Genomic DNA, 19,811 nt, shown 5'->3' with positions numbered 1-19,811 from the left:
TTAGTGACCCAAAAACAATGCCTTCATAAAAAACATCTCACATAACGCTATCAGGTGTGAAAATGCATATGTTTTAGAACCAAAGAGATCTCAGTTCAGGTCATGGATCTATCACTTATTAGTTGACTAGTTTGCAGTAAAAGGCTATAACCCTTTCACAGGATTGCAATGGAGGAAGATGCTGATAAAGTGAATGGTGGCTGTCAGGTAGAAGGTGCTTAATAAACTCTAATTTCTTTCTCCAGTCACTCATGAATTCCCAAATCTCTTCTGTTCAAGGATTGCAGATTTACAATGATATGGTGAATCCAAAGGCTGGAACCAAAAAGATTTTCTCAGCTCTTCAGTGTGCACGACAGTGAATTATCTACCAACACCCAGCATGGCTAAAAGTGCAGAGGTCAAACTGGCGATATTTGGGAGAGCAGGTGTGGGCAAGTCAGGTAAGTTTTTTGTTGTAGTTGTTGTAGTGTGTGTATTTGTGTGTATTTGTGTGTGTGTGTGTGTGTGTGTGAGTGTGTGTGTCTTTGATACTGCCTCCTGGGATTAGACAGAAGGGTGGTTGGCATTTCTCATAGTTTCATGTGTTGCTCTTTTAGATGATGTCTCTTTCTCTTTATCTAGAACTTTCCTTTTGCATAACCAGTTTTATGTACTTTTTTGCTTATTGTCAGCTTTGCTGACAATACACAAGGCAATGGACATATCATAGGCTTTGGTATTCTGAGAAAGGGTATGAAACAAACCTCCAAAGAAATCAGATTGTGGAAATGAAAAAATATATATATTTTCTCTTGTTCCTCTTTACAAGATCCCAAGGGGCCAGTTTTATATCTCCTTCATCTTGGCGTTTGCAGCAGCCAGCCCAGTGTCAAGCATGTGTTGGGTGCTTAAAAAAATGCCCGTTGAATGATTATATTCTTTCAAGACACAGAATTGCATTATTAACCAATGCTTCCAAAATTGGGGGTGGGTTGGGGTCAGACCTTACAACTAAAGAATAATGCTGAAGTAGATGTTGCTAAAATCTAAGGGCAACATGGCTTTTTCAGACCACGTTGTCTCGATCTCTTCCTGGAGGAAAGAACCATAATTGACTTTGCACGCAGAGCTCTTGTTTCTCAGGAAAGGACTCAAACAGATATCTAGTAGGAGCCTGTTTGTAGAGGGAAACCCATTTGGGTCGTCCAACATAACAGGTAATCCACGTAATCTTAAATAAACACACATGAGTAGCTTTTAATTCTGTGACCAACCGCTCTTTCCTAACTGGCCCTCTGGTTTAAGTTCAGCAGTACATCTTCCTATTCTAAGCCTCTCTCTCTCTCTCTCTCTTTGTCTTTTCGTTTTCTAAGAGTGCTCTTTTCTGCCATCACCGTTCCTTCTTACCACTCACTCTTGCCTCTGGCAGAAACCAAGCAAAGAAAATAGATAGTTGGCAAGGCTTAAAAACTGCCAGCCTTGACACGATTGAAGATAGTTGGACTCCTCCCCATCAATCTCTTCAGTGTTTCCCGATGGTGTGAGAACCTAATTTCCATAGCTGGTGGAAGGATCTGGAGAATGAGGAAGCTTGTTCCAGTGAGAGGAGGATGAAGGGAAGGGAGTGTGTGGGAGGCTGTATCGCCAACAATAGCTTGTCTAAGTCCTTCGCGAGTGGAGGGTCTAGGCCTGGGGCTCCCTGTTTATTACTCATTCATTCCAACCTTAGCCTAGGCAGTCAAAGAAGGGAATTTTTAGAACTTTGATCATTTAGCAAAATAAACTCCACATGGTTGGAAAAGTTAAGCATAAAAATTAAAATTCGGTTGGGAGAACTACCTGGTTGTGTGACAGCCATCCCTTCCCCATCTGTACTGTCTCAGAGCAAGCTCTGTACACGCTCTTTTCAGGGTTCCTCTATCAGCCTGAGCTCTACCTGTTTCTTTTGTCTTCCCTTAAGTTGTTTTCGATGACTACTTCAGTTATTCCTCTCATTCTCTACCAACCGTTTTCCCTTAAGCATTTCTTCTACCACCACACCATCTTTTTCTTTTTTCCAAGCTTATGGAATGTGGGCTCTGCCCTTACTGTCTTAAGTGTTTTTTACCTCTCATTCATTGCTCAGCACATGGCAATCTTGCACTGTAATCATGACCTTGACACTGCTTTTGCTCAGATCACCACTGATCAATAATCAACAAATCTAATGAATATTTCCTAGTTCTGATCTTCTTAGGACTCTTTTTACCATTCAACACAACCGCTTATTCTTTCCTAAAATTCCTTCCCTCCCAGGCTCCCATGACCTCACACTTCTTGGCTTTCTTGCTACCTCTCCATTGCCACTTACCAGCTGCCCATGGGGGGCTCTTCATCAACCCACCTCTCAAAACCCGGGGCTCCCAGGGTCCTACATACCCACCTCATGTTTTCTTACTCCATACATTCTCTCATGGGGCAATTCTTCACGCCCAGAGCTGAAGATACCCTTGCACACACAATGTAAATTGTGCTGACCTTAGTTTTATTTTATGTAAAATGCAGAAGTTGGACTTATTCACCAAGGTCCTTTCTTTTTTTTTTTTAAGATTTTATTTATTTATTTGACAGAGAGAGATACAGCGAGAGAGGGAACACAAGCGGGGTGAGTGGGAGAGGGAGAAGCAGGCTTCCCGCCGAGCAGGGAGCCCGATGTGGGGCTCGATCCCAGGACCCTGGGATCATGACCTGAGCCGAAGGCAGACGCTTAATGACTGAGCCACCCAGGCACCCCACCAAGGTCCGTTCTAACTGTAAAGTCCTATGATTCTTAATGCATGTTCTTTGGACTGGTTTCTCTATCCACCTCATATACATTCTACCATTTGTACTTATTTTTGTGTAGGTGAAAATGACAATGATAGACTACATTAAACAATTGCCTGTTTGTCTATCATCGATACACAGTGTTTCCTTATTTCAACATTAGACTGTCTCCCTGAGACCTGGTAACCACGCCTCATATTTCAAGGTAGTACCAGTTTGACTGTTGCATGGGAGATGGTTCTGAGACCTTTTCTCATAGTTTAGTGAAACAAGCACAGAGTACTTTGTATCCATCAACTTTGAAACATGACTGTAACAATGTTGAACTCATGTTTATTCTAATTCTTTATTAATATGCATATATGATATCTTTGCCTAGTTATTGTACCACATGCTCACTTTACTATCCTATAGTCTGTATCAATAAGTAACTTTTGTTTTTGTTTTTTTTAAGTCTGTAAGAAGTTATACCTGCTAGAATGTCACGGCAGCTCCTCATTTTTTCAAATGCCTCCCCACAGATGGTCATGATCTTCCCATGGGCTCAACAATCTGTTTCTCTCCCGACACCCAGCAGGGAAAGAAATTCTGGGGAAGGCAGCTTGAGATCTGGGAAAGGTAGAAGCGGAGGGTCTCTGATTGTACTGTTTCAGAGGCGTCTGGTCTCACCTGTACCATCTACTTTTCCCTGCACTCACTATCAAATTAGAATTGGGGATAAGCAAGACCATGTTGTCCATTTGCTAATAGAGAGTGGTGTAGCCTGGAGTTAAGAGCAGGAGGTCTGAGGTCTCACTGTTGGTTTTGACTTCCTATTTTACACTTTATTAGTGGCCTGAACATGGCAACTTTGGCAAGTTATTTAACTTCTCAGGTCCCTCAACTATAAAAAAGATATAGGGGCACATGGGGGGGCTCAGTTGGTTAAGCCTCTGACTCTTGATTCTGGCTCAGGTCATGATCTCAGGGTTGTGGGATCGAGCCCCCATCAGTCTCCACGCTCATCGCAGAGTCTGCTTTTTCCTCTCCCTCTGCTTCGCCCCCTGCTCGCGTGTGCGCACTCTTGCTAAAATAAATAAATAAATATATAAATAAATAAAATCTTTTTTAAAAAAGGATATAATAGTGCCTATCTCAAAGAATCATTGTTAGGATTGAATGAGCTATTAGATGCAAATCTTTTAGAACAGCGCCTGGCACATAGTAAGTGCTCCAGTATTAGCTTATAATATTATAGCTTTTTGAGGTATGCTCATTTTAATTTGTAAGTTTTCTAGTGAAAACATACAATGAAAGATAGATTTACATTCAAGTGGGTATTTGGGTTTTCATTAAAATCAGAAAGTTTTTAAGATAAAAATTCTATATTGCTACTCTGCATGCCCTAAACACATACACATGCACACACACCTTTCTCTTTCTTTGAATCCAAAGTCTGGCTAATGTCAATTTTAGTTTGACTACTGGTGAACATAACAATACTTCTTGCAGCTCATATCTTGGAAAAATGGCTAGAAATACATTTGTGTCATCAATAAATTATCACCCTTAAATTTGAAAGTGCTTCTGGTATGTGGCAAACAGCTTCTTGAGCCCGGGTAATAGACAAGCCCTCTATGCTTAAAACAGAATTTAACATTAACCAGAACTTTTTGGTTGACAGGTTGACCATAGAAGTGTTAGCACAGGCAGAATTTAATAATGTGTTACTTATAAAGGAGCACTGAAAGGACACGTGATACGCATGTGTGTGCATGTATATATGTATCAGTATTTACATGGTCTTTTGTGATGGGAGGATTCTTTCCCTTTCTGCCTAATGTTACCTTGCAGTTCTGTCTTGAGGGGAGCTTGGTTCCTGGCTCAGCATGGTGAGCGCTGTGGGGGATGCTGCAGATAGCATAGCCTGTGTCCCAGCCTGTCCCATCTTCTCTTGCCCCAGCAGAGTAAACATTTCCCTTACTGGCTGGGAAGGGTAGAGCACTAATAACATGGCACGCGGGACATAGATTTCCTTACTCATGTGCGTCAGCCTATAATTGGACAGGCTCCAAGTGATTAAAGCTGTACCACCTGCAATAAAACCTAGAATGCACACCCTATTTATTTAAATGCTTCCTGGCTTCATATTATTCAAATTTGTAGTAAGTGTGGGAGGAGCTGAGAGAGAAACCACTGCGATTTTAAATTTAGTTTCGTAGTTGACATTCTCGTTTTAGAATTGAAATATTGTGTGCCATAGCTAAATATATTTCTTGAAAAGGCTAGTCTCAAAGTTAATTGAGTGATGCTGTCTTCTAATTCAGAAGCCAAATGGTGCGCTCATCCGTGAAGCTATAAATTGGGGGCTAAACACGAACTTGTGATATATTTTTCCTGGGCACAAAGAGAAGTGATTTTATTTTTCCCTTCTTTTCCTTGTTTCCTTGTTCTTGTTTGTTTTTCTCCCTCTTTCTCTCTCTCTCAATTATAAAAAAGTTTTGCAAAGCTTTTTTAATTTTATTTTTTAGCATGACAGGGACAATTCTGATTTTAAATATGACTTTTCCAGTAAGTACCAAATACTGCTTTAATGTATATGCATGCTTTATGGCTGGGTTATGTTCATGAGATTTCACATACATGAAATGAAAACAGCAATGTCAATAGCTCCTTGGGTAGGTCAGTTTCCTTATGCTATAAACCAACCTTTGTATTGTATTGTATTTTAAAAATTTATTTATTTATTCGAGAGAGAGAGAGAGTGTGCATGGGGGAAGGGGAAGAAGGAGAGGGAGAGAATCTCAAGCAGTCTCCCCACTGACTATGGAGCCTGATGCCGAGCTCGATCCCACGACCCTGAGATCATGCATGACCTGAGCTGAAACCAAGAGTTGGTCGCTCAACCGAATGAGCCACCCACGTGCCCCCCCCACCTTTGTATTCTAGAACTTTCTCTCTATATGTAGCTATATGCCAGTTCGTTCCCTTCATAGAGACTTAATGGTGTAGAATGATGGCTTCTTGAGCATTGTTTTCAAAGGACTTCTAAAAGAAGAAAAGAAAGATCTGGGTGATTTGGAGTATGTAAGCATCTCATCTCATACAAGCGATCATGTAATTATTTTGCATGCTTTATCAATTACATAAAATATATGCAAAATTTCATATTGCTCTATAATGTATCTATGTTTGTTTGAATATAAAAATGATACCCCCAGCCAGATAGTGACTAAAATGGACTCATTGGGAAGATATAGCAAGTTGATCTGTGACCTCAGTAACATGTAGGATCCAGGTCCAGTTTGGAAACCACAGTATAGTAAATGTCCTCAGCTATGTGTGTCACATGAATGTGAGCGAGCACTGACAAGAGTCCTGTACCACACTTTTTACCTACTTACATTCTCAGTCAGCTCTTCAAGTTCTTGGTCATTCTTGTTTTAAAATTATATAACCTGAATGGTAAATTTTCTTTAAAAATTTGTCTGGGTAAGAAGAGGGACAGATTGTGTTTCAGGTGGATGCAGAACTTTCACAGCTCCTGGACACAAGTGTGTGATGTGTGAAGTGTGTGTATGTGTGTGTGTGTGTGTGTGTGTGCATTTTCTAGGTGGTTGTTGAATTTGAAGGATTACCAGAAATGAGGCCCATTTGTTCCTTGTATACTTGGTGGTGAGAGGAATAATTGTTTTTTGAAGGACTGGGCCAACAAAGAGGAAGTTGGCATCGAGACAAGTTTGGATGCGGCTAGAAAACTAGCTGTTTTCCTGTCATAAAATGTAATGATATGGTTACTTGTGGCTTTCGAGCTTATATACTTTCTTTTACCTGCAAAGACAGAAAAGCAAAAAAGAGACAAACAGCCCATATGAGCTGATTTTCTTGTTTCTTCCACCCCAAGAGGAACAAAAGGGTATTTTTCAAAATGCAGGTTTTTACCTATGGATATGTGGAAAAGCCCTACCTCGGTGCAAGCTATAAGTCACAATGACTTTTATTGTAAGCCCAGGAAGAAAAGCAAAGATGGGGAATGGTGAGGGCTCAGAAAAAGGAAAGAAAAAGAAAAAATGAAAAGGAAAGGAAAAATTAAAATCAAAGTCAGTTGTTAATTGGTGGGTAAACATTTTGTAGGTTGGCAATGACCAATTCTTAGACTTTTCTTAAGGAAAATACAGTTAAGGAGGAAACAATCCTAGAAAACAAGACAAAAGAAAATAAAACAAAATCAAGACCTGTTTTTCAAAGCCAAAAAGACATATCTCTGTCCCTGCTTCTTTCTATTGGAATGTATTATTAAAATTGGAGTGTCTTTTATTTTTAACTTATGGCTAATTTATTCATTGAAATAGTTTCCTATAGTTAATTGTCAGTCGTCACTTGGTTCCATTTTGATCTCAACTTTTTTTCTTGGCAACTGATAAGGACTAACTTTAAGGAAAGGGAGTGAAGAAAATTGTAAATCATCCATGTAATTTCCCTTTTTATTCCTGGTATTTCTCCAACTTATGGGTTTGGGGAAATCAGCCAAATTTTCAAAGTGGTACTGTCCTTGAAGCCAAAATTCCAGGGCAAACGCATCTCTGTTGCTACAGCTGCCTTTGAAAATTGATGTGGTTTCAGAAAAACAGCCATAATTTCTTCCATCCCATCAAAAATGAAAGCAGTTACGTTATAAAGGCAATGCAGTCTGTAAAGGTAATTTCAGCATGGAGTTAGCAAATATGTAAAGTTTCCTATACATACCTATGAGAAAGAAGAGAGGTCATTACATAGATCACCCAGCTTCTTGGGGCACAGCCAAGTCTAGAAGCCTAGTTTATGACTCTTGCAAGTTTGCTACTACATGTTTTCATTTTGTATCACCCCATCCTTTTCCACATTCTTTGGTGATCATTAGGATTTTAGGATATGAACCTTGTAAAACCTGATGAGTTTTGTTTTTATAAGAAATTTCCAGTAATCAATAAATAACCAATACATAGCAAAGCCCCCTGGGACTTCTGGGTGTGTGGCCTATCAATACAGCTACCTGTGAGATTCTCAGCAACCTGTATATATAAGAAAGTTCCCCTGTTACGTAGTATTTCATTTCTTAGAGCATTGGATCAAATGTAAGAAAACTGATGAATCATCCTCTGCTAAAGATTAAATTTCTCATTTTCTGTGTTTTTTTTTAAAGATTATTTACTTATTTGAGAGAGAGAGAGAGAGCACATGAGTGGGAGGGTGAGAGGGAGAGAATCTCCAGCAGACTCCCTGCTGAGTGTGGAGCCGGATATGAGGCTTGATCTCATGACCCTGAGATCATGACTTCACAACCTTGAGATCATGACCTGAGCCGAAACCAAGCCGGACGCTTAACTGACTGTGCCATCCAGGTGCCCCAAATTTCTCATTGGTATCAAAAGAACGTTTTATACCATGTCCTATCAATATAATCTAATTTTTTTTAAAAGCACTCAACTGTACTAATGAAAGGATTGGAGTTAAAACTTTAGTTTCATCCCGTTCATCTCTTTTTTTTATTCATCTGTCTAATGACATTCACATTTGCTGGCTTGCTTGCTTCTTATTTATTTATTTATATAGCAATACAGTTAGGATAGGCTTTGAAGATACTTTGAACAATTACAAGTGTGATATGAATTTGGTCTTCCTACTGTGATGCTCTTGTCATCAAAGTCCACGTAGTTCTTCCTCTGTGTTTCTTAACATTTCTGTTTGGACAAGCAGTATGGTGAGTTCGCTAGCTGTCCATTGCGGGAGGCCAGAGGAATAAGCTCAGTCCAGCAGTTGGCTGTTAGTATTCATCCACCGAGGACATAGCATTACAGACTATTCAGAGGTAGCAGTTTCTATGCCTTAGGGTTGGCCCTTTCAAATATGTGAAATGAATAAACATTGAGTTGGGGTTTTTTTTTTAGGATCAGTGTGTAAGTGTGTTCAGGACGAGGGGAGAGTTTAGGAAAATAATTCAGACTTATGCTTTATTGGAGAAGGAAGCATGTCATGTTGTAGAATTTTTTTGATGATCAAATCTTATCCTTACTAAAAAATTCAAGTTTAAGACATTAAAATATTTTTGATAGAAAGGTTTCTCAAATGATACATAAATATATGTATCTATATATTTCCCTAAGATCTTAAAATATATTTTTACTCTTTCATTCAGTTATTCATTCAACAGCAAGCATCACCTTTGTGTTCTAGTGTAGTTGCACATGGTACAGGATTCATGTATGTTCCAAAAAGGGAGAATAGTAGATATTTCTACTTATCATTACGTCCCCAGACCCTCACACAGTATTTCACGCAGACTGGATTGTCAATAAAATGAATAAATTGAGTTAGACTCAGTGTGGTCTATACATGCTTTATAATTTTATTAAAAGGCATATATTCGGGCACCTGGGTGGCTCAGTTGGTTAAGCGACTGCCTTCGGCTCAGGTCATGGTCCCGGAGTCCCGGGATCGAGTCCCACATCGGGCTCCTTGCTCAGCAGGGAGTCTGCTTCTCCCTCTGACCCTCTTCCCTCTCGTGCTCTCTCTCATTCTCTCTCTCTCAAATAAATAAAATCTTTAAAAAAAAAGGCATATATTCTAATGGTCTCCTCATTATAACTAAAGTAGTTTCCTCGCCTGCACTTGAACATGTCCAGTGATAGGAACTCAGCATGACTGGATGTAGACCATTCTATCCTTGGACTCTCAGTCAGTGTTCCAGAGAAACAGAACCAACAGGACAAGGGCACGCACGCACGCACGCAATTTATTTATCTGTTTGTTTATTTATGCTGGCAAGACTGAAATCTGTAGGGCAAGCTGGCAGGCCAGAAACTCAGGCAGGAGTTAATGTTGCAATCTCGTGGCAGAATTTCTTTCACTCTGGAAACCTCAGCTTTTGAACAAAAGGCCTTCCGGTAATTGGATGAGTCCCACCCACATTATTAAAGCTAATCTCCTTTACTTAAGGTCAACTGACTGTAGATGTTAACCACATCTACAAAATACCTTCACGGTTACTCTTACGGTAATGTTTGATTAAGTAACTGGACACTACGTTAGCCCAGCTAAACTGGCCCATAAAACTATCACAACAGCTCTTCCTGTCTGTTACTTTATCTTTGGAACCAAAAGTGGTTCATTAGCTTCTACTTGTTGACTTTAAGCTTACCCTCGGAGTTACACGGGACATTTTAAATGCCTCTTCCTATGATAGCCCTTAACACATTTGAAGACAGCTAGCATGCCTGGCCCCATGCTGAGTTTTCTCTTCCACAGTCTAGTTATTCATAGTTACTTCATTTGCCCTACAGGGAGTGTGGTTTCTTGTCATAGCACCATGGCTGTTTTACTGGATCTGAGCACTCCATGAAGTGGGGGGCCTGGAAGTGAATGTAGACATTTCAGAAGTGGGAACCCCAGACCAGATCTTGGCAATGTTGGCTCATGGAGAGACTGCAAATGAAGTTGTTTTTTTTGTTTTGTTTTGTTTTTCTAATATATGCTGTTGCTATGTCAAATCTTCCCAAATCTAGAGTTTGTATATGTTTACTCCAGGTGTAGAAGTTTATTTTCATCCTCTTAAATACTGTTTTGTTAGATTTCATCTGTTCCTCTGGCCTATCCGGAGACTTTTGGATCTAGTATATGTATCATCTTTCTCTATTTTCTATCTTCTAGAAGTATGTTGGTTTTGGAACATTATGGGCCCTTGATGCTCTTATTCAATCATAGAATTTTTCACTTTGGTATTATTTAGCTCATTGAAATGATTAAGAATCTCAGTGAGTTTTTGGGTAATTTACAGCCCATAAAGAAAAACAAAGGTCTTTGGCTCTAAGTGTGGGGACATTACCAGCATATCACATTACTTCTATGTTCATTAAATCAATTCTATTTAGATTTGCCTTAGAAAGGGTGATCTGGGAGGACACCTTACAGTTATAATCCCTTGTTTAATATTTTATTTAGCATTTCTTGTTTCTGTCTGACATTCTTATCTTAGGATTCAAGGTACATAGCTGTATAAAGTGCAGGACCATGATCAGCTTTTATTGGTCCAAGTATCTATTCTCTACAGAGTTGTTTTTCAGGGGCGCCTGGGTGACTCAGTCGGTTAAGCATCCAACTCTTGATTTCACCTCAGGTCATGATCTCAGGGTCTTGAGATCGAGCCCCACATGGGCTCCATGCTTAGCGGGGAGTCTGCTTGAGATTCTCTCCCTCACCCTCTCCCTTTGCCAAACTCAAGCGTGCACACACACTTTCTCTCTTTCAAATAAATAAACAAATCTTAAAAAAAAAAAAAGAAAGTTGCTTTTCAGACCCTCATCCAGGATTTGTATGTACACATCTATACTAAAATGGCTGAATTTATGTGATTCAGAACTGCTGCTGTAAATCCCAGCTGAGCTTAGGAAGAGATTTTCTTCGTTGGGTTATACCAGTAGCTAGCACACTTTAGCCTACCTCAGAATCACATGGAGGGCTTGTTCAAGTACAGGTTTCGGGACCCCATGCCCAGAGGCTCCGGTTCAGTAGGTCTGTAGTAGAGTCAGAGAATTTGTATTTCTCACAAGTTCCCAGATGACGCTGATGCTGTTAGTGTGGGGACCACATTTGGGGAACCATTGTGTTCCATTTGCTAAGTACTCAATTTCCATTTGAAATAGGTGTTTTCAGCTTTGAGGCCACTAGAGCCCTCCTCCACTGCCTGTCAGAAACAGTAAGTGTCAGCCACAGCCATGGGTACTGGTAATGCAGTGGTAAATAAAACAGATGGGCTGTCTGCACTCATGAGGCTAGCATCCGAGTGCAAGTGGATTAAGTGAGCCAAAAATACTTTATGGGGCAAAGCAAATGTGAGGTTTTTCTGAGGTTCTTTACAATGAGAATTTTTCACTCCCATAGTATAATAAGTTTTGTTTAAAAAAAAAAAGCAAATGGCTCATCAACTGTGGTATGCTGAGCTTTGGTTTTGAGATGAGATGTTGGGCAATAGTAGGGGTCGGTTGAGCTACACTGTAGTGTTAAGTGTCTGGGAATTAAACATATAGCCTAAGACCATGGTATGGAACTTTCTACTGAGAGAAGATAAGCAGACCACATAGGAATTGAACCCATAACCTTGAACTTTTCATTGGCACCAGCCTCCACCCCCATCAAATTAAGGCAAATGCAGAACCAAATTAAAGTAAGGTAGTTTTTCTTCTGGAACAATGATTTGGAAAAATGATTTCAAATTGCTCTTTGACAGTGCCATTTGTAAAACTTATGCAGTGGTGTGTAGAACAGTAGTATTGACAAAAGTTTGTAAATTTCCACTCTTTGGGGTAGAAAGATAACATTTTTCTCTCAATGATGCATTTCCTGGTTTTTAAAAGTATTTCTAAAAGTTCTTTTTTTGTTTTATGCCATTGGGCAGTAATTTGAGAGGTGAAGCCAAAAAATTTCAAAAAATAAGATTAAAAAATTGTGAATATTTATTTGTCTGAAAACGATTTGACTTTTTTGTGCATTGTGAACCCCATAAATTACAACTGAATCTAACAACTGAGCCAGCTTCCTAGTCATTTGGCAACACATGTTGAGTTAGAGGTTTTAAAGGAAGACTCAACCATGCATGGTAGTATGAGTAATGGTTATCTGTTCCAATGTCTGGGACATTTTTCCATTCAGATATTTTATATCTTGAATTAATTTCTCTACAGTGTTCCAAAAGAGGTGAAAACAGGAGCATAGCAACCATGCATTTGAATCCTCAAGTCCCAAAATTTAACCCGTGCTTTCTTATGTCTCCCACTCATCAGTTTGCAAGTGTGTATGAAATTCCTCCTATGTTTCCAACTCTTCCACTCTCTCCATCCTCCCATCAAGAATGTCGATATTTGTGGGGGAAGTCCAGAGAACTACATCATTGCTTTTGTCTCCAGGGACCTCGATGTTTTGTTGGATACATGTGACTTCCAATTAGAAATCAGCTAGTAATAGTTTGTGTTCCAGCAGGACTATTGACTTTTATAATTTTTTAATCTTGAAATGGTTTTTAAAAAATTGTCAGAGTTGCAAAACAGTACAGAGAGTTCTTGTGTACCCATCACCTAGCTCTTCCTGGTGATAACATTTTACATCACCACAAGGCATTGTAAAACCAGGAAATTAATATGGACACAATGCCAATTGCATGTAGCTAAGCTACAGATCTTAGAATGACTGATTTTTGTCTCAGTTCAGGCTCAGGGCCCATTTGGAAAGACAACTGGGGAGGGATACAGAAGGAGAGCCTTTGAGAAAGGATGGAGTTCTTCACGGGTTTTCAAAAGGTGAAATCTGGTAAAGTACTTATTATCAGAAATTTATACATTGAGGTGTGTGCAATTTAGCAATTTAGATCATACATAAGATGTTCTAGGAGTTTAGTTCAGGCCAAAATGCTAGAAGAATTAAGGAAAGGAAGAGAAATCAGTGGAAAATACTTGGGGAGACCTTGAGGGAGGCAGTGATCCTAAAATCCTATAAGTTTGATGGGATTTTTATGGTGAGGAACAGAACGACTTCCCTCTCAGTTCTTATCTTTCAAAATTATGATGTTTTCCTCATTCCAATTCACATATGTCATTAATGTTAGGAATTAGAAGGGAGGAAAGGACAACAAAATGAAAAAAGAAAGAGATAGGAACTGAATAATAGGAAGGGAGAAGAGCTTTCAGAATTTTGCTGATTCAGTCCCAGGAAAGGTCCTTTTAAAGGTACCCAGAGATGGAGCGCCTGGGTGGCGCGGTTGTTAAGCGGCTGCCTTTGGCTTAGGTCATGATCCCAGGGTCCTGGGATCAAGCCCTGCATCGAGCCCTGCATCGAACCCTGCATCGAGCCCTACATCGAGCCCCACATCGGGCTCCCTGCTCGGCGGGAAGCCTGCTTCTCCCTCTCCCACTCCCCCTGCTTGTGTTCCCTCTCTCCCTGTCTCTCCCTCTGTCAAATAAATAAATAAAATCTTAAAAAAAAAAAAAAAAAGGTGCCCAGAGCTAGCTCAGCAGTCCTCATTCCCTTCAGTGTAGGAGCACAGGCTTGGATCCCAAGAGATCATTTACTCCCTGTGTGTGTGGGCAGCTTACTTACCTTTGGGGAGCCCCAGTTTCCTCTTCAGTAAAATGCAAATGATAATCATCATCTTATATGCAGGCTGTTGTGCACCCAAACCAAATGAGATCTAATAATAGTCAGCAATCATAATAACTAGCTAATGCTTATAGCACAGATTATAAGCTAAGCACTATTAAAGGACACAACACACATGAACCCAAATAATCATCACAGCTACTCTATAAATGTAGCCCTATTACTGTCTCTCTTTTACAGACAGGGAGCTTGAGGTCCCAAAGAGTAAATAATTTGCGCGGGTCCATACAGGGGGCAACTGGATTCCAGCAGGGCTGGAATTCAAACCCAGATGCTTTGCCTTCACTGTCTGTCCTTTTATCCACCAAACTCGGAAATTTTCTAACAAAATGCCAAGCACAATACTAGATATACCCAACGAGTGTTTTCTTCCCCTCTCCCCCTTGTCTTCTCTTCCTCATGACTTAGGAACGCTCATTTGGATTAATCAGTATCTGTGAAAAGTACTTTACTTTACTTGATCTGTTATGAGAGAAAAAGGAGGCATCGGAACAGAGAAGGTGATTCTGTTACTAAGAGATCTTATGGCCTTATATTACGTTTTTATTCAGCTCCGTTTTAAAAATAATATTTCTATTCCAAATTTGGCCTATGATTTCATGCTAAAGCCTCTTATTTGGCTTTTGAGGCCCAGAAATATGTGAAGGAGGTGCTAAGGGAGGAAGATGGAAATTATAAAGAAAGACAGAAGAGCTTAACATTGAATATGTGAAAAATGTGAAGTGCATTAAATATCGTGGGTGGGAGGGGACGATACATTAATAAATTGACCTGGAAGAGCCCCAAAAGCAAAACTCAGAAGCTTTTTAAAGACGTGAAAGTCCTAGCATGTCAACATTAAGGAAAATATATAGTCAAGTCAAAATTTTTAAATGATGTTATGTGTTAGAAATATTGGATTGCAGAGATTTCCTTCATTATTTATCACAATAGGAGAGTGTTGTTTTTCTTCACTGAAATACAAGATGTTCTTGTGAACCAAATAGCTGGAAGAATCAGGCTCCTACACAGGGCAAAATGCCAAAAGGCTTCAAACATTTTGTGAGGGCAGATTGGGTAGGATTGGATCCCATCAGATAATTCGAGATACTTTATCTGCTATGAATAATTCATGATTAATTATTGCTGGAGACTTCTAGGCCAATAAATATTGTTAAAGTCTATGATGCTTCTTATAAATGCAAGGGACCACTATCATTTATTGTTGCCAATTATTTTTGATCCCGTAATTGATTATTCAAAATTACATTATGGTGGTGCTAGTTTGGATGAATAATTGGCATAAAGAACGGTGAGGTCAAAATGGAAACTTTACATATAGTTTTTTCAGGTCATAGTTTCAGGTTCAGTAAAAAAGAGGTTTTGTTCAGTACAAATTAAGAAAGTCTCAAACCAACCATCATGAGGAAACATGAGCTTTGGTAAATGTATTTTACTTAAGGTATCATGAAACAAGACTTTAAAAAATTAACTCTTATTCATGCAATACTGCATTGCCATAGTTAGTAAGTAAACACTTCTATCTTATTTGACCCCCTATAGAATATTCATCATAGTCTCCCAAACTCCTTTGTCTGGCTGCTCAGTCAAGTTTATTATAAGTCCTAGGCACCCTGTATTGAGTTCCGATACAATTCACACTATTGATATGTTCATTTCTTACATGTCATGGTTTGAATGACCCAAAACTTACTGTAGTTTTATGACTGTGAAAGAGTTTTGTTTCATTGAGGAGCAAATGCAAACATGAAGAAAGTAATTTCCAAGAAATATTAAGTTTATTTTAATCTTGGCATATTTTTCTATAAAGATGTATCAATAAAGGTGGAAACAAAACTGAATTTTAAAGATACTGGACTAGCCATTTGAATAAGTTAGATAATTTTCAGATCTCCATTGTTACTTGATGCATGTGCTGTGTATGTGTGTGCATGTGTGTGCATGTGTATGTGTTGACTCAGAGTATTACTCCAAAAACTCCGAACCTACACCCTCTATGAATAGTAGTGTTTCCTAGGTTTGAAACATATGGAAAATTCTGAGATACCAAAGGGCTTAGTATTTAGTCTCCATTCAGTCTCATATGTAGCTTTTCCCTCTAGTCTAGAATGTGGGAATATAAGAGAAAAATGTGACTACCCCTACTCTGGGATAGAGGGCTGCAGACAGAATGGAAAGGCTGAAATGGAAAGCAGTAGACCTATGAGGGCATACAGAAACAAAAACAAAACAAAACGAAAAATCCACTCATGGTCTTTTCGAATGCCATCACCAAATGGAAACATTTGATAAAATGTGTTAACTATAGAAAGACTAGCAATTGTGTTATTTTAAAACATTTGCAGTGGGAAAAGACTACCATATTTTGCCATCCAGAGCCTCACCCAAAGCTGGTTTATATGAGGTAGTTAATGAGATTTGGTACTTTGGAACTGGTGAGATTAATGTGAGCTTTGGGACCACGAATAGGTATAATGGATTGAGAATATTGAGGACCTTAGGATGCAGTGAATATATTTGCATGTGAAACTCCCCTTGGGGGCCGAGAGAGCACTGTGATGGATAGAGTAATGACCCCCCAAAAATGTCCATATGCCCTAATCTCAAGAACCTGTCAGTATATTCTCTTATATGGCAAAGGGACTTTGCAGATATGATTGAGGTTATGAACCTTGACATGAGGAGGTTATTCTAGATTGTTCAGGTGAGCCCAGCCTAATCCCATGATTCCTAAAAATTGAAGAACCTTCCCAGGCTGAGGTCAGAAGCCGAGGCTGGAGGGAGATGTGACTAAGAAGGAATGGTCACAAAGCTATAATGGTGTTGGCTTTGAGGACAGAGAAAGGGGACCATGGGCTAAAAAAATGTGGGTGAACTCTGGGAGCCAGAGGAGGCAGGAAAATGGATTCTCTCCCATAGCCTCCAGAGAGGCCCTGGTGACTGTGTCAGACCTCTCACCTACAAAAGTGTGGGATGGTAAATTTGTGTTGTTGAGCAGTAACTGTGTGATAATTTGGATTCTTATGCATGCCAATTGAAGCTCCTAGAAGCTTTGGCTACAGACAGTGAGAGACTGCTGAGAATCAATATGTTCTACCCAGAATAAGTTCTCTGAGTCTTTGTCTACATTTGCCCCTTTACCCCGAAGTTCAAAATAGCCTGTGAAAACTCAGGAATGGAGTCCAAGTAAGACTTGGAGGAGACCAGGTCTCCACCAAATGGATAGAGATGACGAAAAGCCTGAAGAATCATAGCTAGTCAGTTTCCAAGTTTGGGCATCACGATGAGTGATCATCTGAGTGAGGCATGGCCTGGATGGACTGGAGTCCTGCACCCCTCTTGGTAAAGAAGGGGGTGCCTTTGAGAACGGTACATGGAGGAGAAGAGGCTGTATCCATAGTAGTTCAAGCCACATGCATATCTCAATGGATGCCTCTTCACCAAGGGAGAAGACAGTAAAAGGGAGAAAAGGGAGAGCAGAGAAAATAGAGCCAGCGGTTGTGGGCTGAAGAGAACCAAAGCATCGGATATGGGGACCCAGGCCAAGTGATATCCTCATAGACCAAGCAGTTTACAATATTTAGGCATCTTGGTTATCTATGGGCCCTAGATAACCTGGGCTTTCTGAGGGCACCTTTCCACCTAAAGGAAGCAAAGCTGGTGGCAGAGGATAAAAACCAGTTTCCCCGAGAAACATTGCTCAGCCTCTGAGTCGGGTTAAATGGTGCCCTGGGTAGTGCAGGGCAGCCTGTCCTTTTTCTCTTTACCCCCCCACCCCCCCGTGCACACATCCTGAGGACAGTGTGCCTCGGTCTGTATAGTCAGGAATTTATAAGGTGCAGGGCTCACATTCCTAAGATGACTTGAGTGAGCTTCATGAGAACGTTCTGTTGTCTAGGTTTGAGGGCCCATAAACAGTAAATCATGAAAATAGCTTCCTTCATAGAACACCAGGCATCTGACAAAGTACTTTACTTATAACATCTCATTTAATGGCTCGCCACAGCATAGCGATTTAGGTCTTGTTATGATCTCTATCTTACTAATGAGTAAGTGGAGGCTCCAAGAGGTTTAACAACTTGGCCCAAAGCAGAGATGTAGTGAATGGCAGAGCCGGGATTGGATTTCTGGGAGTGCTGACTGCAAATGTTAGCCCTCTTCAGTTCTAGGCCCTGCTCAGACTGTTGTAGTCAAGAATAGTTCAATTTCAGCAGCCCAATAGTATCAGTCAGAGAACGCAAATATCTCCCAATTGTTTTACATTTAACTCTTGGGGATTTATGAGATTCTCATTGGTCTCCAAAAGAGGCTGCATTTTATGATACCTTGCTAATGACTATAATAATTTTACAGCTCAGTAGCCAGACTTTTTGGATTCAAATCCTGGCTGCACTGCTTCCTGGCTGCGCCGTGACGTAAGCTACAGAAAGCAAGCATTTTTGTGTGTTAGGACCAGGACAACGGCCCCAGCGGCCAGACTAGTGTTTGACACACTGTAGTGCTCCATAAATATTTGCAGAATAAAAGACTGCCTCGGTTGTCTTTGTAAGTATTAAGAGGAATCATCGATGAACGTACTTAGACCAGTGCCTGACAACTAATAAATGCTTAATGTTAGCAATTGTTATTCTGCATGAAATTGAAGCCCTTGATCTTGTTTTATGATTAGAACCTTTCTGCCTTGTTCCCGGCCTTGCTTTCACTTCTCTTCTCATTCTCACCCAGGACTAGTCTGTTTCAGTGGCAACAATTCAGAAGGATTACACAATATTTATAAAATATAAAGTGTGCAGTGAATGCTGAAGAATACCCTTTCCTCTCCAGCACAATGATGTAGAAAGTCCCTTTCTTTGAATGAACTATGACGGCAGTTGGGGAATCATTTCTTCTGCGGGTCTTTAAAAACAATTTCTCAGCCCAGAGAGGTGACATGGGTTGTGTTTTCAGTGTAAACGAAATAGTCACCAATCACCAAAAGCTTTCTCTTCACTCATGTGTTTCCTTGAGTTGACTCAGCGTATTTTGGGTGCGAGGTCCATGGTCTTGTAAGGAGAGGAGACCTGGTTGACCTTTACACCAGGTTTTAAAACTCGAGGGCAGTCCCTCCTGTGAAGCCCCAGCTTGGGCTTGCATCTGTTTGAGAAATACTTCCTCCGGGGGAAAAGAAATTAAGACAAGGTGTCATTTTCTAGCACGTCTCTGCCTTTGTAGCAGGCTGATCATGTTCATTATCTTCATCCAGGAAGCCAGGGTCCCCTCTTTAGGCAGAAAAGCTGTGTCTGGGTAGAACAAAATGCTTTTCTTTCTTCCATAAATAAACAAAAGCTCTACATCCACACCATGTCCCTGGAATGGATGGTGTGCCCATCCCACATATCTCTATGCCCGCGCTGCTTTCTAACTTGACTTAGGATGGATGCTGATCAAGAAATTGTTGACTGCGGAGGGATCACTGATGTAAATTGTGGAGGAATAGCCAGTTTCCCAGATTTTAAACGTCTCGAAGGGAGGAAAGAAATCGTTGGTTCGTATTCCTCAGGTAGTCAAAGGTCACACAGCTTGGAGAGTGTTGCTTTGGGTGAAGCATGCAGGCAGCCCATTGAGCATTCTGGGTAGACAGCTATGTCCCTTCTGCATGCTTGTCCCTCCAGCTTATTTGAAGTATCTCAAGATACATAAAACACCAAACCATCTGACTGAGTGGCTCTCCACCTTAAGTTGTTCATAAATCCAGTTTAAGTATGATTTGGTGACAGGAACTCAGGATGGTAAGCAAAGCTGCAAGCCTTCTGGGGAGGAGGATGGCATGTTAACAGCATATGTATCATCCGTGATGCAACTTCTAGGTATCTGCTTGCCTC

General features: G+C 40.2%; 1 protein-coding gene across 2 annotated transcripts in view; it reads left to right on the top strand.

Annotated features, from left to right (window-relative positions):
* The first annotated feature begins 374 nt into the window (after window positions 1-374).
* Window positions 375-19,811, top strand: part of RERG (RAS like estrogen regulated growth inhibitor) — a 122,848-nt gene continuing 103,411 nt past the window's right edge. The window contains exon 1 of one of the 2 annotated variants that reach the window (XM_028119841.2): window positions 375-443. In XM_028119841.2, the coding sequence (XP_027975642.1) occupies window positions 383-443 (61 nt within the window). In that variant the 5' untranslated portion in view covers window positions 375-382. The remainder of the gene's footprint in view (window positions 444-19,811) is intronic. The other variant, XM_028119843.1, reaches the window with a different exon arrangement.

Source organism: Eumetopias jubatus, unplaced genomic scaffold (genome assembly GCF_037043125.1).
Source record: "Eumetopias jubatus isolate StellerSeaLion01/CBP00866 unplaced genomic scaffold, mEumJub1_p1.0 scaffold_8, whole genome shotgun sequence".
Lineage (NCBI taxonomy): Eukaryota > Metazoa > Chordata > Mammalia > Carnivora > Otariidae > Eumetopias > Eumetopias jubatus.
Note: the sequence above shows the minus strand (reverse complement) of the source record. Positions and strands in the feature narration are given on the sequence as shown.